The 24,441-nt window shown below is 40.4% G+C and overlaps 2 protein-coding genes across 4 annotated transcripts in view; both read left to right on the forward strand.

Moving 5' to 3' along the window:
* The window catches only part of LOC129699722 (spermatogenesis-associated protein 7-like), a 39,822-nt gene extending 18,752 nt beyond the window's left edge, over nucleotides 1–21,070 (forward strand). For all 3 annotated transcript variants that reach the window (XM_055639745.1, XM_055639744.1, XM_055639743.1), the window contains 4 exons: nucleotides 2,879–2,971; nucleotides 7,375–7,422; nucleotides 17,324–17,445; nucleotides 20,064–21,070. In XM_055639745.1, the coding sequence (XP_055495720.1) occupies nucleotides 2,935–2,971; nucleotides 7,375–7,422; nucleotides 17,324–17,445; nucleotides 20,064–20,573 (717 nt within the window). In that variant the 5' untranslated portion in view covers nucleotides 2,879–2,934 and the 3' untranslated portion in view covers nucleotides 20,574–21,070. The remainder of the gene's footprint in view (nucleotides 1–2,878; nucleotides 2,972–7,374; nucleotides 7,423–17,323; nucleotides 17,446–20,063) is intronic.
* A 154-nt stretch (nucleotides 21,071–21,224) lies between these two features.
* Nucleotides 21,225–24,441, forward strand: part of LOC129699725 (spermatogenesis-associated protein 7 homolog) — a 32,680-nt gene continuing 29,463 nt past the window's right edge. Inside the window, exons 1-2 of the mRNA XM_055639748.1 lie at nucleotides 21,225–21,745; nucleotides 23,715–23,782. Of these exons, the coding sequence (XP_055495723.1) occupies nucleotides 23,745–23,782 (38 nt within the window). The 5' untranslated portion in view covers nucleotides 21,225–21,745; nucleotides 23,715–23,744. The remainder of the gene's footprint in view (nucleotides 21,746–23,714; nucleotides 23,783–24,441) is intronic.

A 24,441-nucleotide genomic window follows, 5' to 3' on the forward strand; every position in this document is an offset into this window, starting at 1 on the left:
TGGGTGTGCTTGTACATCAGTCACTGAAAGTAAGCATGTAGGTGCAGCAGGAAGTGAAGAAAGCCAATGGCATGTTGGCCTACATTGTGAGAGGATTTGAGTTTAAGAGCAAGGAGGCCCTACTGCAGTCGTACGGGGCCCTGGTGAGACCCCACCTGGAGTATTGTGTGCAGTTTTGATCTCCTAATTTGAGGAAGGACAATCTTGGTATTGAGGGAGTGCAGCGTAGGTTCACCAGGTTAATTCCAGGGATGGCGGGACTGACATCTGATCAAATAATGGGTCTACTGGGCTTGTATTCACTGGAATTTAGGATGAGAGGGGATCAATAGAAACATATAAAACATTTAAGAGATTGGACAGGCTAGATGCAGGAAAAATGTTCCCCATGTTGGGGAAGTCCAGAACCAGGGGGTCATAGTTTAAGAATAAGGGGTAGGCCATTTAGGACTGAGATAAGGAAATACTTTTTCACCCAGAGAGTTGTGAACCTGTGGAATTCTCTTGTCACAGAAGGCAGTGGAGGTCAATTCACTGGGTGTTTTTGAAAGAGAGTTAGATTTAGCTCTAGGGGCTAACAGAATCAAGGGATATGGGGAAAAAGCAGGAACAGGATACTGATTTTGGATGATCAGCCATGATCATATTGAATGGCGGTGCTGGCTCGAAGGGCCGAATGGCCTACTCTTGCACCTATTTTGTATGTTTCTATGTTTTCTATGATTCATAATGGCACTGAATACCCTGGGCCCTTCATTAAGAGTAGACAGAATAATGGCTTAATGGCACAAGGAAGCATTACCTTCTCTGCCCTGTTAAATGGCTAGCAATCTGAAGGTCCCACATTGGCTTCATCAGCGACCTCAAAACCCACAGAACTGAAGTGGAACCGTCAACCTCGATGCTGAGGGACTGCCTCAGAAGAAACTTCTCAGTGAAAATGAATACAAAGCACTGAAGAGACAGCTTTGGCTTTGTTTAGCCACAGTTGAGTAAACCCATCTGTTCCCTGTCTTTAATGCAATTAAGTACAAGAAGATAAACCCAGGAGATTGCCCACCATCGCAAGGCAACATGACATGACTAGTAAATGTAATCAAAGCACTGTTATTCAAATCAAGAACAAGTAGAAATACATATATTACATGGATAACAGTCAATGAACAGGTGTGATATAAAAGGCAGAGGAGTTTGTTAAATACTTTATGTATTCCCTTTTAACAGGGAACCCGACAGAAAGGAAATGGACTTTAGGAGGCAGGTGCAGAAGACTTCCTCTTGGAGATGAATAATTAAAGGAACAATCTTAAAAAAAATGATGGGATGGATGAATTTTAGATTAAAATTCTTCAGTTGATAATGGTTGACTCTAGCAAATGAGTCAACACTGGTCAAGAAGGCTCACCAGTCTCTTCTTCCTGAGGAGACTAAAGAAGGTCCATCTGTCTCCTCCAATTCTGGTGAACTTCTACCGCTGCACCATCGAGAGCATCCTTACTAACTGTATCACAGTATGGTATGTCTGCGGAGGGCGAGCAGCATCGTCAAGGACTGCTCTCACCCCAACCACAGACTGTTTACCCTCCTCCCATCTGGGAGGCGCTACAGGTCTCTCCATTGCCGGACCAGCAGGTTCAGGAACAGCTTCTTCCCTGCGGCTGTTACCCTACTTAACTCTGCACCTTGGTGATTGCCAGTTACCCCTCTCCCCCCCCCCCAGGCACTCCTTCCAACAGTAACTGATCTCCCCCACCCCCCGCAATTTGCACTACTGCTACTGTGTATACATACATATATATATTTTACTGTTCCATTATTCTATGTTCGCACTTCTGGGTGAGATGCTAACTGCATTTCGTTGTACACTGCACAATGACAATAAAGTTTGAATCTGAATCTAAAAGAATATGTGAGAAAATGTCAGTCCATCAGATCAGATTTGGATCAGCTGGTAGAGCTGCTGCTTCACAGTGCCAGCGACTTGGTTTCGATCCTGACCCCGAGTACTACCTGTGTGGAGTTTGCACATCTCTCTGCGTGAGCGCGTGGGTTTCCACTTGTTTCCTCCAACATCCCAAAGATGTGCAGGTTTGTAGGTTAATTGGCCCCTGTAAAATTACCCCCAGTGTGCAGGCAGTGGATGAGAAAGTGAGTAACAAAGAATGTGTGAAGACTTGATCGAGGGTCAACTTGGAATCGGTGGGCCAAAGGGTCTGTTTCCATGCTGGATCTCTAAACTAAAATGAATTAAATTACTTTGTAAACAGAACATTTCCATGCTTAGGGATGAAATTAGCAGACAACCCAACAGGCTTAATAATGAATGGAAAAACTTTAATAATGAATGGAAACCAAACAGTTTAATTATGTGAATTGAAATATGTCTAGATAAAGGAAATACAACAAACATTTTCAGAAAGAATTTGAACAGTGACCAATTTTCAATTCCCCATTGGACATGATTTTATTTATCTTTTCAGCCGTGCTGTCCCAAAAGAGAATTCACTGTGGTATAATACTGGACTGATTCACATTGGAATTTTATTCCTGTAACAAACACTTTCATAATTTTGACTTCATTAAAGGCCATCTCCAATTAAGCTATCTGCGCCCATGTTATTAATTTGTATAAAATTGTTACCATAAACAATTTAATGAATTATCTCTGTGGAAAATTACTTCTGATTTTACTGATGGTGTCATTTTGGTGAAAAGGTAGGTTATGTTTCACTGCCATTGTGACCACATGTTGAATAGTGTTTCCTGAACCTGAAGGAAAATAAGAGGTTTTTTTTTAAATTTGTATGTAGTACAATCAGATCAGCTATGGAGAGTGTCTTTCATCTGTAGGATAATCAATAATTGTGTTTATTTCCAGTATTTTGTTTGGGATCATCCAGCAAATTGTCCACACAGTTTATAATCCAAGATCATATGGCTGTACATTACAAAAATCTACTTTCAACCAAAGGTATGTATACCTGTATACCATAGAGGTATTTCACTGTTATTTGTGGTTACGTATTAAAATAAGTATAATATGTTGTGGGCAAATATGCATTTTAATTTTGCCAATATTGTGCAAATGTTTTCATTTTGGAGGCCATAAATCCAAATTAGCACTGAAATAGCTGAAAAGGACAATTCTTTTAAAAGCATTTTATAATGAGCTGCTGAGATAAAAAAAAAATATGAACATAAGATAATAGCAACAGTGAAAATGGAATGATTAGATGTGTAATTTAACAGTCCAAATGTACTAATCTCAAAACTTTACACATTACCTTAATCTTGCTCATTCTTTCTCATTTTTAACTCTTTATTTATTATAATAATGATTATGTACTTAAAGAAACTGCCCATTCAACAATGTGAGTACTTATAAGTCATTAATTAAAGCTGTGATATAATTGTCACCAATTGCTTTGAGGAGTACGGTTCTGATATCTCTCAAACCCTCGGAACAAAGAATCTACTTAACTGATATTAATACACAAAAAAACGAGTGTCCTCCTTCAGTGCAATGTGATTGCAGCGTTTACCAGCTACAATTTGCTGCAGTGGCTTCCTGAGGCTTTTTTGACAGCATCTGACAAATCTGTAACTTCTGCCAAAGAAGGCACAAAAGCAAAACATTTGCTTGCATTGAGGGAATACACAATCTGCAGCTTGTACATCAGAGAGTGTGGGTTGAGGGGATGTAGATTAGTTAAAAGCACGCCGTCCTCTTTAACTCATCATCAATCCCACAAGTCACATTATCTATGGCAGTTGTTCCAGTGATGGTCACTCATAACTATTGGCATTCTGGCAGGCAGGTTTGCCACTGTGATACAGGTGGTTTAAAACTAAATAAGGGGGGGGGTCAAATGGGATAGTCAAGGACAGAGTTAAAGGGAAAGGTAGTAAAGGGATAGTTAATGACCCCAGAATTAACAGGAAAGAAAGCTCACAAAGGGATAGGAGAGTATGGCCAAGTGTAGTAGGGATCGATATGAATGGTGAGATGCATAAGGAATTAACTGTATTTGAATGCACAAAGTATAAGAAGTAAAGTAGATGAGCTTGAGGCTCAGATCGAGGTTGGTAGATACGAAATTGTGGGGATTACCGAGACGTGGCTGCAGGAGGATCGGATCTGGGAACTTAATATTCAGGGATATACATCCTATAGAAAGGACAGGCTGGTGGGCAGAGGAGGGGGGGGGGGGGGGGGGGGGGGGGGGGGGGGGGGGGGTAGCTTTTCTGGTGAGGAATGGAATTCAATCTCTTGCAAGGGAAGACATAGGGACTGACAAGGTAGAGCCACTGTGGATTGAATTGAGGAATTGCAAAGGCAAGAAGACACTAATTGGTGTTGTCTACAGACCCCCAAATAGTAGCCTGGATGTAGGGTGTAAGTTGCAGCAGGAGTTAAAAATGGCATGTAACAAAGGTAATGCCACTGTGGTGATGGGGGATTTCAATATGCAGGTAGACTGGGAAAATCAGGTTGGTTCAGAACCCCAAGAAAGAGAGTTTGTAGAGATGGATTCTTATAGCAGCTTGTAATGGAGCTGACCAGAGAAAAGGCAATTCTGTTATTTAGTGTTGTCCAATGAACCAAATTTGATAAGATAACTTGAGGTAAAGGAACCGCTTGGAGGTAGTAATCACAATATCATTAGTTTTAATCTGCAATTTGAGAAGGAGAAGGTTAAATCAGAAGTGGCAGTGATGCAGCTGAACAAAGGGGGCTAGAAAGGCATGAGGGAGGAGCAAAAGGAAGAAAGATTCTAAGGGGAATAGGAGGCAACCGTGGCTGACAAGAGAAGTTAGGGATAGAATAAAACTAAAAGAAAAGATGTATAACACAGCAAAGAGTAGCCGAAAGCCAGAGGATTGGGAAACTTTCATAGGACAACTGAAGGAAACAAAACGGGCAATACGGGCTGAAAAGATGAAGTACGAAGGGAAGCTGGCCAGGAATGTAAAGAAGGACAGTAAAAGCTTCTTTAGATATGTTAAGGGAAAAAGAGTAGCAAAGTCAAATGTGGGTCCCTTAAAGGCAGACACGGGTGAAATTATTATTGGGAACAAAGAAATGGCAGAAGAGTTGAACAGGTACTTTGGATCTGTCTTCACAAAGGAAGACACAAACAATCTCCCAGAAATACTGGAGGACAAAGGATCTAAGGGGGTAGAGGAACTGAAATAAATTTTCATTAGGCGAGAAATAGTATTGGGTAGGCTGATGGGACTGAAGGATGATAAATCCCCGGGGCCTGATGGACTGTATCCCAGGGTCCTCAGGGAGATGGCTCTAGAAATAGTGGACGCATTGGTGATAATTTTCCAATGTTCAATAGATTCAGGATCAGTTCCTGTGGAATGGAGGATAGCTAATGTTATCCCACTTTTCAAGAAAGGAGCGAGAGATAAAATGGGGAATTACAAACTAGTTAGCCTGACTTCAGTGGTGGGAAAGATGCTGGAGTCAATTATTAAAGAGGTAATAATGGGGCATTTGGATAGCAGTAAAAGGATTAGTCCAAGTCAGCATGGACTTATGAAAGGAAAATCATGCACGGGAGACTGGTGACTAAAATTAGAGCACATGGTATTGGGGGTAGGGTGTTGACATGGATAGAAATTGGTTGGCAGACCGGAAGCATAGAGTAGGAGTGAACGGGTCCTTTTCAGAATGGCAGGCAGTGGCGAGTGGAGTGCCGCAAGGCTCAGTGTTGGGGCCGCAACTATTTACCATATATATTAATGATTTGGAAGAGGGAATTAGGAGCAACACTAGCAAGTTTGCAGATGACACAAAGCTGGGTGGCAGTGTGAACTGTGAAGAGGATGTTAGGGGGTTGCAGGGTGACCTGGACAGGTTGAGAGAGCGGGCAGATGCGTGGCAGATGCAGTATAATATAGATAAATATGAGGTTATCCATTTTGGTGGCAAAACCAAGGGGGCAGATTATTATCTCAATGGGGTTGGGTTAGGTATAGAGGAGGTACAGCAAGACCTGGGTGCCCTTGTACACCAGTCACTGAAAGTTGGCATGCAGGTACAGCAGGCAGTGAAGAAAGCTAAGGGAATGTTGGCCTTCATAACAAGAGGATTTCAGTATAGGAGTAGAGAGGTTCTTCTGCAGTTGTATAGGGCTCTGGTAAGACCACATCTGGAGTATTGCGTACAGTTTTGGTCTTCTAATTTGAGGAAGGACATCCTTGTGATTGAAGCAGTGCAGCGTAGGTTCACGAGATTGATCCCTGGGATGGCGGGACTGTCATATGAGGAAAGATTGAAAAGACTAGGCTTTTATTTACTGGAGTTTAGAAGGATGAGGGGGATCTTATAGAAACATATAAAATTATAAAAGGACTGGACAAGCTAGATGCAGGAAAAATGTTCCCAATGTTGGGCGAGTCCAGAACCAGGGTCTTAGAATAAAGGGGAGGCCATTTAAGACTGAGGTTAGTAAAAAACTTTTTCACCCAGAGAGTTGTGAATTTGTGGAATTCCCTGCCACAGAGGGCAATTGAGGCCAAACCACTGGATGGATTTAAGAGAGTTAGATAGAGCTCTAGGGGCTAGTGGAATCAATGGATATGGGGAGAAAGCAGGCACGGGTTATTGATTGGGGACGATCAGCCATGATCGCAATGAATGGCGGTGCTGGCTCGAAGGGCCGAATGGCCTCCTCCTGCACCTATTTTCTATGTTTCTAATGCCCAGCGAGAGAACAGGCTTTCGGTTACTTCAGCCATCTTACTGTATCTGACACAGAATGTGTGCAGTGTTGGTTAATGTCTTTGAATTGATCTAAATGATGGCTATGAAATTAGATGCTATGATTTATACTTGGAATATTAAACCATATAGAATTATTTGGAGGTTGTGATGGTTACATGATTATTGTGAAAATCCTCGGTGCAATATTACAATATCTCATTGGTGATAATGTATTCCTAAAAATGTATGTTTTCTAGATATGGTTACGAAGCATTATTTCATAAAAGTAAGCAACTTTATATTAGAGTATCGAGTGCTGTGTACACCCAAGATAGACACAAAATGCTTGACTAATTCAGCATGTCAGGTAGCATCTCTGGAGAAAAGGAATAGGGGACATTTCGGGTCGAAGCATCACCTATTCATTTTCTCCAGAGATGCTGCCTGACCCACTGAGTTATTCCAGCATTTTGTCGGTGGAAACCAGATTCTGCATTTCCTTCCTACACATTAGTGCTGTGTATAATCTGGGGCAGTTTCAACTGTTTGGGCAAAGTAGAATGCATGTTCCATCAATGTATATCATAAAAAAAATGTTCCCTATCATAGCCTAGATCCTATAACCTTAATTTGTTTCTTGTTTGTTTACATTTCAGCTGCTGTTGACACGTCTATGCCAAAAACCATGTCTACAAGTATTAAGTGTAAGTACTTATTTATTAGCTATCACAATCAAAATTCAGTTATTGTAGGAAAAGATTTAATCAGCCTTGAGAGAAATAACATCACATTTATGTAAGCAATCCAGGTGGTAATACAATGTAATGAGAAACCATTCAGTCTCAAACTGAACTCTCAGTTTCAACATAAGACCCAAAACCTGTCCCCTCTGAAGAGTTGTACCCAGAGTGATAATGGCAGCAGAGCTTTAATAGCAGCACAGATTGTTTAGTTAAGTTCAGTTTAGAGATAGTGTTCAGAAACAGTCCCTTCAGCCCACCGAGACTGCACCAACCAGCGATCTCCGTACATTAACATTATCCTACGCACACAGGGGCCAATTTACATTTATACCAATCCAATCAACCACAAACCTGTGCATATTTGGACTGTGGGAGTGCTCCTCAAAGACTACAACGTGGGATGTATAACTCTGCTGAATTTCCATTGACCATATTTCAACCTTGATGACCGTGAACACCATTGAGCATTTAACAAACCAGTCACAGCCTCTACCATCTAAACCCACTATATCATCTGGTACCAACTAGGGCTGTGCTGGGGCAAGTGTCACCAAGGGAATTCCAAATGGAGCCAAGGCATTTTCCTTCCATTACAAATCACCACTTCTGAACTGTCAACCTCTCATTTTGTCACCACTGTCGGGACGAAGGTACAGGAGCCTGAAAAACCATGACCACCAGGTTCAAGAAAAGCACTTAAACACTACACAGCAGGGCAACACAGAGGCACAGCCGGTAGAGTTTAGAGACTTGGGTTTGATCCTGACCTTGGGTGCTCTCCGTGTGGAGTTTGCATGCACGTTCTCACTATGGCTGCGTGGGATTCCTCGGAGTGCTCTGGCATCCTCCCTCATCCCAAAGATATGCCGGTTGTAGGTTAATCAGGCTCTGTAAATTTCCCCTGGTGTGTAGGGGTGTGGTTGGGAAAGTGGGACGATTTAGAATAGTGTGAACAGCAGCTTGATGGTCGGCATGTCCCAGTGGATCGAAGGCCCTGTTTCCATTCTGTTTCTTTCAATCAATTCAAAACACTAACCTCAGCAATAGTGTATAGGATGTTGGTGAGACCGCATTTAGAATATTGTGTTCAGTTCTGGGCACCATGTTCCAGGAAAGATATTGTCAAGTTTGAAAGAGTTCAGAAAAGATTTACGAGGATGTTGCCAGGGCTCGAGGGTCTGAGCTGTAGGGAGAGGATGAGTAGGCTGGGTCTCTATTCCTTGGAAAGCAGGCGGATGAGGAGTGATCTTATTGAGGTGTATAAAATCATGAGAGGAATAGATCGGGTAGATGCACAGAATCTCTTGCCCAGAGTAGGGGAATAGAGGACCAGAGGACGGGTTCAAGGTGAAGGGGAAAAGATTTAATAGGAATCTGAGGGGTAACCTTTTCACACAAAGGATGGTGGGTGTATGGAACAAGGTGCCAGATGAGATAATTGAGGCTGGGACTATCCCAGCATTTAAGAAACAGACAGGTAACTGGATAGGGCATTTGGAGGAATATGGACAGGTGGGACTAGTGTAGCTGGGACATAGGTGGGACTACTGTATGGGCAAGTTGGTCTGAAGGGCTTGTTTCCACACTGTATCACTCTATGACTAAGCAACTATGATCTTCTATGGACTGTGTGTCTTTGGTTGCACTATGGACTTTACTTCTTGCACTATTATGGTTACCTAGTATTATAGTTTTTCTTTACCATATTTTATGATCCTCAATAATTTTACTGATTGCATGCCTCGTTGTCACCACCTCCACTAACAATAAACATTTTTACATTTGCTTGAGCATTATCTGCTTTTATCTGTCATTTTCACACTCATACCCTTCCATATCTTTAGTCTCCCTCTCCCCTGACTCAGTCTGATGAAGGGTCTCAACCAGAAACATCACCCATTCCTCTCTCCATAGATGCTGCCTGTCCCACTGAGTTACTCCAGCATTTTGTGTGTGTCTAAAGTGATTGGTAAATGATTTGCAAATTATCCATGACAAACCTCTAATTTAATGGACACAAAACCATATTTCTGCTATTTAAATGAAAAATCCAACCACTAAATCTTAAATGCATTTTCTGAAGAGTCCATTGCCACAACATTTGTGCTGATTTGATGCTGAAATTGATGCTGATTTGTATTCAATGAGGAACACCTCCACCAATATTCAATTACGGAAAGAGTAACGAGAATTGTTAGCAATTAAATCTGCTACTACAGGTACCAGCATAACACAGCGAAATATTATTGTGATTAATTTCAGTTGTGTTTCTTATAAATAACAGAAGACAAAGTTTTTTGGCTCAACACATCCAACATTTGCTTGCATTAGGTTGGTTTCTTTCTACGCCTTGCCTACTTAGGTTCCTCTCTAAATATCTATTACAATGATTTTGTTAAATTCCACCACCTCCTCTGGCGGTGTTATTTAGATATCAACCACATTGTGTGTTAAAAAATACCCTCAAATCTGCTTTATAACTCCTTTCTCTCATGATAAGCATACAGTGGCTTGCAAAAGTATTCATACCCCTTGAACTTTTCCACATTTTGTCATGTTAAAACCACAAACGTAAATGTATTTTATTGGGATTGTATGTGATAGACCAACACAAAGTGGCGCATAATTGTGAAGTGGAAGGAAAATGATACATGGTGTTCAAATTTTTTTACAAATAAAAAACTGAAAAGTGTGGCGTGCAAAAGTCTTCAATCCCCTTTACTCTGATACCCCTAAATAAAATCCAGTGCAACCAATTGCCTTCAGAAGTCACCTAATTAGTAAATAGAGTCCACTTGTGTGTAATCTAATTTCAGTTTAAATACAGCTGTTCTGCGAAGGCCTCAGAGGTTTGTTAGAGAACATTAGTGAACAAACAGCATCATGAAACCCAAGGTCTATCTCCCTCCCCCCTGACGTCAGTCTGAAGAAGGGTCTTGACCCGAAATGTCGCCCATTCCTTCTCTCCAGAGATGCTGCCTGTCCCGCTGAGTTAGTCCAGCATTTTGTGTCTATCATAGAAACATAGAAACATAGAAATTAGGTGCAGGAGTAGGCCATTCGGCCCTTCGAGCCTGCACCGCCATTCAATATGATTATGGCTGATCATCCAACTCAGTATCCTGTATCTGCCTTAACTCCATACCCCCTGATCCCTTTAGCCACAAGGGCCACATCTAACTCCCTCTTAAATATAGCCAATATACTGGCCTCAACTACCTTCTGTGGCAGAAATTCCAGAATCACTGTGGTCTGGTTAATCTTCTCAATCTAGTTCAACTTCACATCTGACATTGGTGCCAAGTGTTGATTGGGCATTGCCAAAGAATTGAGAATGGAAATCATTTTATTCCCAACCCTTTTTAAAGTATTGGAATTCTGTCAATTTTCATTCAAGTGCAGGAATAATGTCAAAACTCACTGTGAAGAAAGCTGAGCTTATTGCATTAGCACTGAGGTCTCGGACTCCAATTGTATTCCAATTATTTGCTTCATTGATTAGCTGTCTGTTTGGTAAAGGGAATATGCTCAGCAGGCAGAGCACACATGTCTAAAAGTAATTTACTCGATACTTCTCCCATTGTGGAAGGATCAGGTGGATGAGAGTGGAAGTTAGAAACCTCACTGAATTGGCCAAAGTTAGTTCACATAATACAACTAATCTCAAATACATCTCATATTAAAACAGAAAGAAACAATATTCAGATGTTTATTGGGCCTGACCTAACTGTCTCTATCCAGCATATTTTAACAAACGTAGCAAAAAGACTAAAATTACCAGAAGGTCTGTGTTAGAAAATCTGAAAATGTTAATACAGCATAAAAGAGGCCCTTTTGTCCACGATCTGTGCGAAACATGATGCCAAGACCAACTCTTATCTGCGTGCACATAATCCGTTTTCCTCATTTCTCTGCATCTTCCTGCAAACTCCAGCCTTCCAGAGAAAAGAATCCTAGTCTGTCCAACCTCTACCTGGAGCTAATACCCCTTAATCCAGGCATCGTTCTGGTAAACCTCCTTTGCACCCTTTCCAAAACCTCCACCTCTTTCCTGTAATGGGGCGACCAGAACTGCATATTAAAGCTTCCTGTCAAATCTGCACCATTATCTATCAAATCAACTTTCTAGAAAAGACACACGCCATTCCTGTACACACCACCTGTTCAGAACTATTTCCAAAGCATTTTAAGAAAAAAATGAACCCAAACATTCCCTGAAGAATTCATTTTACCCTTTTGTGAAACATAGAATGAAATGGTAATGACTAAAAAGGAAGTCATTCAGTCTTTGATTCTAGTCCTTCCATCTGCAAGACCCACCCTTTCTCTACAACAATGCACTTTCTTAAGCGTATTGGATGAGGACTAGATGTTTTCACTACTGTTGTCACTGGTACAATCATTTTTAAAATAATTTTAACAGAGTAATACAGCACAGAAACAACCCCTTCAGCCCAACTTGACCAAGATGCCCCATCTAAGTGCCAAAGTAACTCAGCGGCTCAGCTTTTCTGGAGAACATGGCAACATTTCTGCTCGGGACTCTTCCTCAGACTTATTGTCGTAGGGGGGAGAATACTGGAAGAAGAGGTGGTGGTGGAGGGGAGGTGGTTGCTGGACAAAGCCTAGCAAGTGATAGGTGGATACATGTGAGGGGATGTTTGATTGTCAGATGGTTGGACAGAGGCCAGAGATAAAAAAGTAAAAAAGAAGGAGATAAGGATAGAAGAGGCATAACATGTGAAGCCAGAGGAAGGGATATAGTCAAGAGTTTTGTCATATGTCCCAAAACGGAACAATCAAATTATTACTTACAGCAGCACAACAGATATGTTAACATAATACTCTTTAAATACCATAATAAACAACAAAATATTTCAGTTATGTATTTGCAAAAAACAAACAAGCAATAATATTGCAATAAGACAAAAACAATACCTCAATCCATGTAGTTCAGAGTTTTTTGTGGAGGTTGTTGTGGTTAATAACCTGATGGTTGTAGGAAAGAAGCAGCTCCTGAACCTGGCTGTTATTGTTTTCAGGCTCCTATACCTTCCTATTGATGGCCGGAGTGAAATGAGCGTGTGGCCAGGGTGGTTAGCTGGAAGGAGACTGGGGAAAAGACAAAATGGGCGCATATCTTAATTGAGGCATAGGGAAAAGAGAGAGATAAAGGGGAGGGGGGGAGTCCTAAAACTTGAAAATTCTACATTCATACTGCTGAGTTATAAGCTACCTTAGCAGAATATGGGGTGCTGTTCCTCCAGTTTGCATATTGGCCTCATTCTGGCAATGGAGGAATTTAGGTAAACAAATACCCCCCCCTCCCAATCTGAATTTACGCCATAGTAATTTATATATATCACAACCAACAGAGTTCACAGAGCAGAACCCTGTAGAAATCCTCAAGCCTGAATATTGACCTTCCTCTGCCACAGCCCTCTGTCTTCTATCAGTAAGCCATTTCAGAATCCATACAACCAAGCCACTGTGAATCCCATGCATCCTAATCTTCTGGAACCCGCCCGACATCAGCATTACTAGAATCCATGTAGACAGCATCTCCGCCCTACTCTCATTGATCACCGTTGTCATCACCTCAAAAAACTCGAACAAGTTAGCAAGATATAACCTGCTGCGTACAAAGCCATGCTGACTGTCCATAATTAACCCATTCTCTTCCAAATGGGAATCAGTTAATTAGGTTAGATTAAATAATATATTTGTAGCTATAAACATGGGAGCAGGTTTTTATCCAGTAAGTCAGTATCCTCAGTTACAATGGCATTGAGCCAAGAGTTGATACACTTTGAAGCACTGTTGCATCAAAGCTTGCTGGATATGGATGGTATTTGAGTAACTGAGAACAAATCATAATTTCCAGTGAACACCATCCCATGTAGCCAGACATTCTAGCATTTGCCCACCAAAAGGTGTGAGTGAACATTATTTTGACTTCCTCCCCACCCTATCCCTTCCCACAAGCCTAGCAGGGCACAGGGTTTATCTTATATAAACTGAAGCAGGTTCTGAAGAAGGGTTTCGACCCGAAACCTCACCCATTCCTTTTCTCCAGAAATGCTGCCTGTCCCGCTGAGTTACTCCAGCATTTTGTGTCCATCTTCAGTTTCAACCAGCATCTGCAGTTCCTTCTTACACAGGGTTTATCTTGACCATTTAAAAATAATGTTCTTAAGAAAATTAGGAGGAAAACAGAGGAAAACTTGTTAAAGAGGGAAAAGAGAAACATCAGCTATTCATAACCATTGGAGGCATTATACATGGCCATTTCTAATTTACCACATTTTAGTTCCAAAGTGTGTTCACTTTATTTGTGTGTTAGAATCAAACCATTCAATCCGATGCAAGTATTTATAACTAAATGAACAGTCACGAAACATTGTTTAGCCAACAAAGATGCTGCAGCTCAGTTGTAATGAATTGCTATCTGGAAATGTTCAATAGCATCATGGTTGAGTTCTGCTGTTGCAGAATGCTGAAACTGTTTCTTTCTGTTTATAAGTGCAAGTTGTGGTGTAACCATAGCGCCTATTGACAGGTTCATGTTGTTTATTTAGTTCCAGCCAGAACATTTTGTTCACTAATACAGTCAACTTTCTTTTTCAATTATACATAAATCACAGATTCGACTATGCTTCCCTGCCACATATTAATTGGAAAATCTGTAATCAATTATTTTTTAGTAATAGTAAAATGAAATATAGATTCTTTTTCGTAAACTATGCTTTTCGTTTCTAGTCTTTGTGCAGCCGAAGCCAGTTTTTTTTACTGTTACTGTTTGCAGCTATTAGATGTGGTTCTGTGCAAGATGTTACTATGGATAAAGTTCTAAAAGTAATTTTAACTCATGGTAAAATCATAATGGGCTGAATCATGCCGTCTGTAATCAGTGGTACATAACGTTACCAAGGTGTTCCGAAGTTCCAATGCAAGCAAATAACGGGCATATATCAAGATTTACTGAATAATAGACGGCTTGCATCTGCCATTTTGCTTAATCGCTGAAATCCCTATTGTCAGACGTGGCATAGAACCCGAGGTATCACTCACTTCAAAAGTGGTGGATCAACCTGAACCTTTGGGAAGCTAAATGTAGTTTTCAAAGAAATCCATTACTTTAATATTTTAGTTTAGTTTAGTTTAATTTAGTTTAGAGTTACAGCATGGAAACAGGCCCTTCGGCCCACCGGGTCCAGGCCGACCAGCGGGCCCCGCACATTAACTCTATCCTACACACACTGGGGACAATTTTTACATTTACCAAGCCAATTAACATACAAACCTGTACTTCTTTGGAGTGTGGGATGAAACTGAAGAAAACCCACGCAGGTCATGGGAAGAATGTACAGACTCCATACAGACAGCACCAGTAGTCGGGATCGAACCCCAGACTCCAGCGCTGCAAATGCAACTCTACCGCTGTGCCACTGTGTTGATTTGAGTTTTGTTTTTAACTAATTTTAATCACTTTAAACTACTTGCAACACTTTAAAATGGTTTTTTGAATACCCCCAAATGCAAGACACATATTGAAAATTTAAGAGCAGAAGCTTTACAGGATTTGACACTAGGATAGGCTCTCTCTAAGTTTACATTCTGTCGAAGCCTGCCAGGGGCACTGAATAATTCCTGTTCATCATCAAGATTGCTCTCTGCTTCACTTCACGGCCAGGTCAGTGAAGGCGGGCAAGCAAAGTCCTCAGGTATCAGTTCTGGGATATGGGGAGAACTTCTTCAAAGATGGGCCTGGTTTAGCGACATCCATCTTACTAGCTCTCATTTCTATTTTGTTTTTCCATTTATGTAATGTTGTGTTTGCCACAAACACTGGGTCTTTTTTATTTAATGTTCCCCCAATATATTCCCCCCAATAATTTGATTTCCTATTATCAATTCCTGTTGGTATTTGTACCAACCAATAAAATTACAAGGATCAGAACTTTTCAGAAGGTGTTAATATTATAACATAAATGAGGTGAATAAGATTTACGTATATGGAAGCAACAAAGGTTAATACAATGATGCCGAGATGTTTTTACATAACTTGAAGGATGGCACAGTGATGCAGTGGTAGAGTTGCTGCCTTATTGTGCCAGAAACACGGGTTCGATACTGACTACGGGTGCAGTCTGTACGGTGTTTGTATGTTCTCCCAGTGACCGAATGGGCTTGCTCCGGGTGCTCTGGTTTCCTCCCACATTCCAAAGATATGCAGGTTTGTAGGTTAATTTGCTTCAGTAAATTGCCCCTAGAAGTGAAACTGGGATAACAAGAATGTAGTATAGGAGTGATTGTTGGTCAGAGCTGACTCGGTGAACTGAAGGCCCTGTTTCCACGCTGTATCTCTAAACTAAATTAAAACCAAACAAAGGAAATAGGTGACGTTTCGAAGGAAATAGGTAACATTTCGGGCAGAAACCCTTCTTCAGACTGACGAATGTATTGTTGATCATATTCTCTAGTGTCATACATTATAGAATGCTCAACGGGCTCCTTTGTATTTTTGTTGATACCTAGCTCAGCCACCAAACTTTGAGAAGAAGGGCAGTCTCAGATATGCAGTCTGTTGCACAATGATCTTAAAATAACACCTTTGATAGGAATGGCTTTTAAAGCATTGAGATTACATGGCAGTAAACCTTTACTTCAACTGTTCCCGTCAAGCCACTGCCAAGTTAAATTTCTCTGACTGCAGTGTTCAATAAATAAATGGCAACATGATGCTTATAAGTCAAGCACCTTTTCTGTGAAAGATGACATTAGCTGGATAAGGAACATGGTGTTCATTGTAGCAGGGTTCTCTGAAATGCAAGTCCTTTGATTCTCTCACAGAAATGGAGATAGGGCACATTGCATGATCTCAGTTGGTGCTTACGCATTCAATCAATGCACAGATCTATCATTATTATTCTTTGCATTAAACAGAAGATCACAATCCACATGTATGTGAAGGGCAATAATAATGGTAGATAGATTTAAGGGGAATGTTCCTGTGCAATTTTAGATATAAATTCTCCTGACTCCTTATACCAGGTATCTGCCTTCCTTCTCTAAACTCTTGAGTGCCACCCGTTCCCTACTCCACCCTGAAAAGATTGACCAAGCTTTGCATTTTGTGGAGGGTTAGATCCGTTGTGCTGTGTTCTGTAGATTATAATAGTGGCTACAAAAACTTTATATTAAAAGCTGTTTGGGAATGTTCTAAGGCCATGAACTACATTATATAAATGTTCTACCGTAGACTTACTGGAGCAACAATTGCACTTCCATTGCAAAATCAGAACATTGCATGTTTAATTAACTTCATGGTCCACAGTGTTTTCAAAGCAAGCCAAATATTGTCATATGCACAAGTACATTGAGGTACAGAGGTATAAAGAAAATCTTACTTGCAGCAGCTTCACAGATACATAGGCTCAGACATCATGTGAATTGATGTAAGTTATACATAAATTAGATATTCATTGTCCAAGACAGTGAAAAGAAAAAAACTGTGTAGAAAACAAGACAATAGTACAAAACATAAACAGATAGCACACCCGTGGTAGGGCAGGAGCTGGTCCCCTGGGTTCTGTTGCCGTGGTATATTCTAAATTGTAATTATCTACAAAGAATCAGTGCAGACTTTCTCTTACCACAGATTCTGCCTGACCTGCCGAGAGTTTCCATAATTTCCTGTTTTAATTTCAGACCCAGCATTTCCTGTTTCTTTGATATTTGAGGTGACATCAGGGATTACTTGCAGGTTGTAAAACGCAGCGGTTTATTTAATTCGTTTATTAACCTGCTGCCAACGTTTGGTGAGGAACAAGATTAGAATGAAATTATTCTGATTTTATAGACCGTGATCAGCAGAAAAGGGAGAAGCTTAAAAAAGCAGTAAAAAAGTATCAGAAGCAAATTCTATGCCTTCATTCATCACCTCAAATGAACACCATGTCTGTCTCACCACCAACATGCAGAGTAAGTAACACTCAATATAATTGTAATATGTTTACTATGGTTTTTAATGTGTTTTTCCCCCTGGAAATCTGTTAATAATGAAGATAGACACAAAATGTTGGAGTAACTCAACGGGACAGCCTGCATCTCTGGAGAGAAGGAATGGGTGTCGTTTCGGATCAACACCTTTCTTCAGATCTGTTAATAATGTTGTTTCTATCTCTCCAAATGACCACATACTGTATATTGATATTTGCTAAGATTGCTTTGCTCTTTGTAAAATACAACAGTCCATTGTATTAATTCTGCAGTTGCTATCATTTAACTTGGAAGTAAATGAAATTGACTCTCCTAAACACTATAATTGTCACTTGATCCATGTCCAACAAGCGGGTTTCGGCCCGAAACGTTGCCTATTTCCTTCGCTCCATGGATGCTGCTGCACCCGCTGAGTTTCTCCAGCATTTTTGTCCACCTAAGCCTGCTGACAATACAGGCGATCTCTTCACCAGTCTGAAAGTAGATTGATAAGCTAGATTGATGACCATATTCCCATTCCATCATTAATTCCCAGCTAAACTTTCCTCTAATATTAACTGTCTCTGTCCCTGTCTCAGTTCACCCACTTCTGGTTCATTTATTACCTCTGGACATAACTATTCCAAAGCACGCTCAGCTGATCTTGGGAGGCATAACCTTGAAAGGGGGGACATATTTGGCGTAACTGGGGAGCTGTAGTGGTCTTCAGGTAACATGGAGTCCATCCTTGATTGCTTATTGTACCTTATATAAAATTAAAAAAAGAAAATGCTGATAAAAACTCAACAGACCAGACAACATCTATGGAAAGAGAACAGTGAATGTTTCAGATCTGGAAAATTGAGTTTCTTGTTCTTTATAGATTGTGCATGTAACATAAATCACCGTTTGCCTAGATCTTTAAAATCTGTCACACTTTTACTCAGATTTCCCACGAGGCAATGAAAGAAACAATCTTCTGCAATTCACGTGCACAAATATGTTTGATCAGCCAACCTCAAGACATCCATCACTATTTACCTCTTTTTCGTTCCTTCTCTCGGGAACATCTGCTGCAGCCGCCAACTCAGTGCCAGATGAGAACCATTAGGATTTGTTAAATAAAGTAATTATTGTCTCGTTCAAAGGTTGCAGAATCTCAGTAATTTCCAATGTTTAAGCTTTTGGCTTCATTCTTTCTTGTATACATTGTTAAAGAGAAACACATGCACTTGTGCAGCACCTTGTATAACCACAAAGTGCTTTACAGAAAGCATTCTTTTTAGTGGATTCATTGTTGTAATAAGGCCATAGGTGATAGGAGCAGAATTAGGCTATTCGGCCCAATCAAGTCTACTCCGCCATTCAACCATGGTTAATCTATCTCTCCCTCCTAACCCCATTCTCCTGCCTACTCCCCATAACCTCTGACACCTGTCCTAATCAAGAATCTATCTCTGCCTTAAAAATATCCATTGACTTGGCCTCCACAGCCTTCTGTGGCAAATAATTCCACAAATTCACCACTCTCTGACTAAAGAAATTCCTCCTCATCTCCTTCCTAAAAGAATGTCCTTTAATTCTGAGGCTATGATCTCTAGTCCTAGACTGACCCAGTAGTGGAAACATTCTCTTCACATCCACTCTATCCAAGCCTTTCACTATTTTGTATGTTTCAAATAGGTCCCCCCCTCATTCATCTAAATTCCAGCGAGTACAGGCCCAGTGCCGGCAAACACTCATCATAGGTTAACCTATTCATTACTTGTATCCACCTATCACTCATCAGGCTTTGTCCCGCGCCCACCTGTTTTCCAGCTATCTCCCCTCTCCTCACTACTGTTAGTCTGAATAATGGTCTTGTCCCAAAGCATTGCCTATCTGTATTCTCCAGTGAAGCTGCCTGACGTGCTGAGTTACTCCAGCATTTTGTGGGTTTTTTTGTGGTAAACCAGCAATTGCAGTTCCTTCTGTCACCATTGTAAGGAGTGTGTATTTACTTTTCTGATTTATACTCTACCTTCCCACTACTGTCTAGGGGCCATGTACACGACTCACACGAATGGTTGCTGCCCTTTCCCATTTTTTAGGTTCTCCATAACAGATTCTAACTTTTAATTTTCCAAGCTGAGATCCTCCCTTTCTATAGCTTTCATTTTATTTATTTACGAACAGGATTATCTCTTTTCCTTTTCAATTTGACACTTTTTAAGGATATTTGATGTTAAATTACAGCTCTGTGTTTGATTAGCAGATGGCTAAAGATGAAATAGGAGACAAAGGGGGTATATGATAAGGAAAGAGGAATTAAATGTGAAGCAAGAGGGAGGAATAGTGGGGGGAAGGGAAAGGGGAGGCAGGATAGTGGAAAAAATGGGTGCCCACCAGGGTGAAGCACAGGGAAGAGGGGAGTGTTACCTAAACTTGGAGAATTCAATGTCACAAGGGTAATACTGTGATCATTGGGTATTAATGTGTTTTAAAATGATTTAATAGAAAGCATTTACCAAACTTAGGTGGAACGTAGGAGTGCTTCTTGGTAATGTTTAATGTAAATATAACATTACTTCAATGAAATATTATTCCCTTTTAATTTATTTTCATTTGTTTTCATTGACCAGATACCTTCTGTAAAAGGACTTACTTCAATGAAGATATTTAAAGGCAATCCAGAAAAATCTACAAATATCTTCCACGGCAACCTATCATCAGAACAAATTAATGGACAAGAAATAAATCTCTCAAATATATTTCCTCTAAAAATCTCAAAGCCAGTTTCTTCGGTCAATACCAGACCAAGTGAAACCATTCCAGATGTTATCACTTCAGGTGCATCGCATCTTATAGACTACAGAATGAGTAGCCATGGAAGATCTATAATTCCTTGCAACCAATCAGTCAGGTTCATTGACAAAAACTTGACAAACAGATCGTTTGAAGATCCTCAAAAGAAAACATTCTGCGGAGACATCCTTGTTAAACATTCCAATTGGTTTACGGAAGAAAATCAGTGTTTTACGCCAAGAATTTTGAAGAAAGCATCAAAGTCGTTCCTTTCAAAGTACCGCTATTATAAAGCGCCCAAAACGAGGCAAGTTGTAACTATGATGCGCAATAAGAGCTCCCTTTAAGGTGGCATTGACAGGTTCTTTAAATGTTCAGATAGTCTGTAGGAATCTGAAGCCAATGCACAGAGTGTGCAGTTTCTAAGTCAATTCTCTTGGACTTGCCGTCTGCCCATTCTAATCTTTGGCATGGTACACATTTACCTCATAATGATACCCATTGTATCCAGCCACTGCTAGTGTTTAGACAAGCCCATGTTATCCGCCAGCCTCAGGGGCATGCTTCTTGTGCATTTAAGATGCTTGAAAAATCATGCTGGCTGACAGGATGATGACATTTTTTAGAATAATTAATGTGTCCTCAGATATTTGAGGAAAATAAGATTTGAAGGTAGTGGAAAGTATTTTCAGCAAGTACTTTGAAGTGATTTCATTGATCTGCCTTATTAATAAATCTTCAAAGGTGCTAAGTATGCTTGCTTTATTAATGCAGCAATGGATTATTACCTTTTCCGAAAAGGGTGATTTAAAAATAAAATTCAAGATCCTTAACCCAGCAGGCTCTTCAGTTCAAGGGGCTTACCGAAATGTTTAACATGTTATGGGGCTTACCAAAATGTTTAAAATGTTATGGGTTAAAGAAATGAGGGTTTCACACAAATTGTGGAGGCGCATTCTACTTTTACCAGGAAAGATCAGCAGGACCAATCAGGGGTGAAAGAAGGCTAGTATTGCCAAATCAAAAAGCTAGTGAGGCAAATGAAGGTCAGAGGTGACCTTTGAGGTAAGTAAGGCCAGGGCATTGTGGTTCAACAAAGGCTGGTGGACTAGTCCTAGTAAGGCTGAAAGGGCAGGTTAGAGCAAGGGAGGTCGAGGGTGGAGGATGGGGCCAGCAAAGGTTAATTAGGTGTAAGGGACTCTGATCGCTGTGGTGGAGACTGTGAAGACTAATAAGACCAAGGCATGTGCAGCTAAGGATCACAAGATCAGATCATTGCTAGGGAAGATTAGTGAACCATGTCAAGTCAAGGAATCGCTAATAAGCAAAGGCACGGCAGGGGACATTTATTGGATCTACATGGGACTGGGAAACATTTAAGGCAAGTTGTTATGTCTTTCAAATTTGTAGCTGGAGCTAAGCATCATGAAATTGTATCCCAATATGCAAACATTCAAATTCATCTTTCTAATAACTTATATTTTTTCTCCACAGGAATACAGACAAAGCCCCTGTTCAGGTAAATCTGGATGTAGACAGTGGCAAACAATATCAACTACAAGTTCTGACATTCTGATGTTTTATCTGTAACATGACTGCACAATTCATCTTTGGTTGCACACTTCACTTCCAAATTTGGTACGATTGAAACCTATTAAAATTGTTTTTGAAAAAGCAGTACAATGCTGCACATACCAGCAAATTGTGCATTTAGCGAGGGGGAGAATGGCAATTTTTTGTCTGATAAACAACATCGCCGACGATTAAATTGCCAAAGTTTTACATGCCACAGAGAAAAGAAAGTAAAAAAGCTGAAAGTTTACTGAAAAACGAATTACAAAGTCGGAATAGTGGTGCAGCAAGTAGTGCTGTTGCATCGCAGCTTCACTAACCCAGGATTCACTCTTGCCTCTGTTGCAGTCAATGTGGAGTGTGCACGTTCTCCCTGTGACTGTGCAAGTCTTCCTTGGGTGCTCCATTTTCCTCTCGCATCTACCCTGTTGCAGGTCGATGGTAGGTGGATATGAGTAGACTGGAGGTCTGTGAGACAGAGAGAACAGGGAAATACATTTGTAAATTGAATTAATGGACTGGCTCTGAGAGTTGGCATGGACTCAGTGTTCCAATCACCTTTAGATGAATACATTTAATTTTAATTGCTATTTATTTTGTAACGAAAACTGAACGGACACTGGTTGAGAAACGTTTTTTTTTGTTTTCTGAGTATGCGAATACTCAGGAAATGACAATAAAGATTTACAATTCAGCTAATAGAGCAACAAATAAGCTCTAAAACCATTGCTGTCTCTTTCATGTTATGGTCAGCTTTTGTTAATGTTGATATTGCAGTCGTGAGAATCTGTGAGAACTGATTCAAGAATCTATACCTCAAAGAAAATTCTCAGTGTTTGTCCATGCCATAGACCAATTGAGGCAATCTCCACAGTTATTCATTTCCCATGGGAGCAGAGAACCGCAGCAAATCACTTGGCAACAAATGATAAGCTGCATGGTTCAGTGCATCTTGTACCACTGCAGAAAATGAAGGACTTGCTTGAATCAGCAGTTTAAGAGGATTCTAACTGAGATAGTAGGAGCAACGAATGCAGTAAGGAGATGCTCTTTAATGCAGAATTTGGAGACAATCTATGATGGAACAATCTCAGGATACAGATTCAGTGATAGCCTTCAGAAGAGAATTGGACCAGTACTTGGAGGAATGAAAATGAGAAGGATTGAGAGAAAGACCAGAGGGGTAGGACCAAATGTATCATTCTCTGAAATATTCATCAAATGTTCTCTTCCTGTTTTATGCTATTCAACGCTTCCATATTAGTAAAATCTCAAATGGTTGTTTAATTCTTTGGGCATTTTCTCTGAGTTGAGGTTTAACCGCAGCATCCGAGAGAGTGGCATTCGTAACAATGCTCGTACATTTACCAAATTACCATCTAGATTTAACGTGCAAACATAACAATACTTCTGCTTTCCAGTCTTGATAACTGTTGTTACAGCTTCTGCTGCAAGTTTGACACTTCTTGCAGTACTTTGGCATGTTTCTTGTAGTGGGTGGAGATGTGAAATGAAGAAGATAGATTTCTACCTGGTAGAGTTTTTCATTATCAAAATTATATTCATTCTACATACACTGCAACCAACCCTAGTGTACAATTAAAAAACAATTAATATTGAGTGACCTCTTTTACAGTAAAGCTGTAGGTTAAAGGATGCATGCGCAGTAGAACAAGATGCTTATACAGTGCTGGAGAACTCCCACCTGCAATGTCCAGTTGATATTTCATGTAATGATTAGCATAATTTTTCCACAAGGTAAAAAATACTTTAACCAGCCATTTTTATGATTATTAAATTAGGCTCTTTTTAACTTAATTACTGAAGAAACTCTTTAAATTTCCACAGGGTAAAGTTATTGGGATTATTTTAATGGATTATATGATTTGTGATTTTGTTTTTGTTTATAAATGCAGCAATGCAGTCCTACAAGACTGGCTAAGAAAATGCAAAGATCACCTTTAGCAAAATCAATGTTGGCATGGTAAAGCAGACTTTTAAATCTCACGTTTGTATAATAAATACGGAATGTATAATGACTTCCCAATTGGCCATATAATAGATTGTAAAACCAAGCATGTTAACACCAGAATTTGTAAACCAGTACTGCCTGCAAGCACCACTAGGATTGAGGAATTATGGCCCACCTACACAGTTAATGTTTCAAAGTTAAATTACTTCCTTTCAAAAGATTTGTTTGAGAAAGAACTGCAGATGCTGGAAAAATCGAAGTTAGACAAAAATGCTGGAGAAACTCAGCGGGTGAGGCAGCATCTATGGAGCGAAGGGATAGGTGACGTTTCAGGTCGAGACCCTTCTTCAGACTGATGTGGAGGTGGGGGGGTGGGAAGAAGAAAGGAAGAGGCGGTGACAGCAGGCTGAGGGAGAGCTGGGAAGGGGAGGGGAAGGAGGGAGAAAGCGAGGACAACCTGAAATTGGAGAAGTCGATGTTCATACCGCTGGGGTGTAAACTGCCCAAGCGAAATATAAGGCGCTGCTCCTCCAATTTGCGGTGGGACTCACTCTGGCCATGGAGAAAGGTCGGATTCGGAATGGGAGGGGGAGTTGAAGTGCTGGGCCACCGGGAGATCAGGTTGGTTAGTTGGTTAATCCTTTCAAAAGATCATCAGTCTGAAATGTTAA

Source organism: Leucoraja erinacea, chromosome 8, assembly GCF_028641065.1.
Source record: "Leucoraja erinacea ecotype New England chromosome 8, Leri_hhj_1, whole genome shotgun sequence".
NCBI classification, from domain to species: Eukaryota; Metazoa; Chordata; class Chondrichthyes; order Rajiformes; family Rajidae; genus Leucoraja; species Leucoraja erinaceus.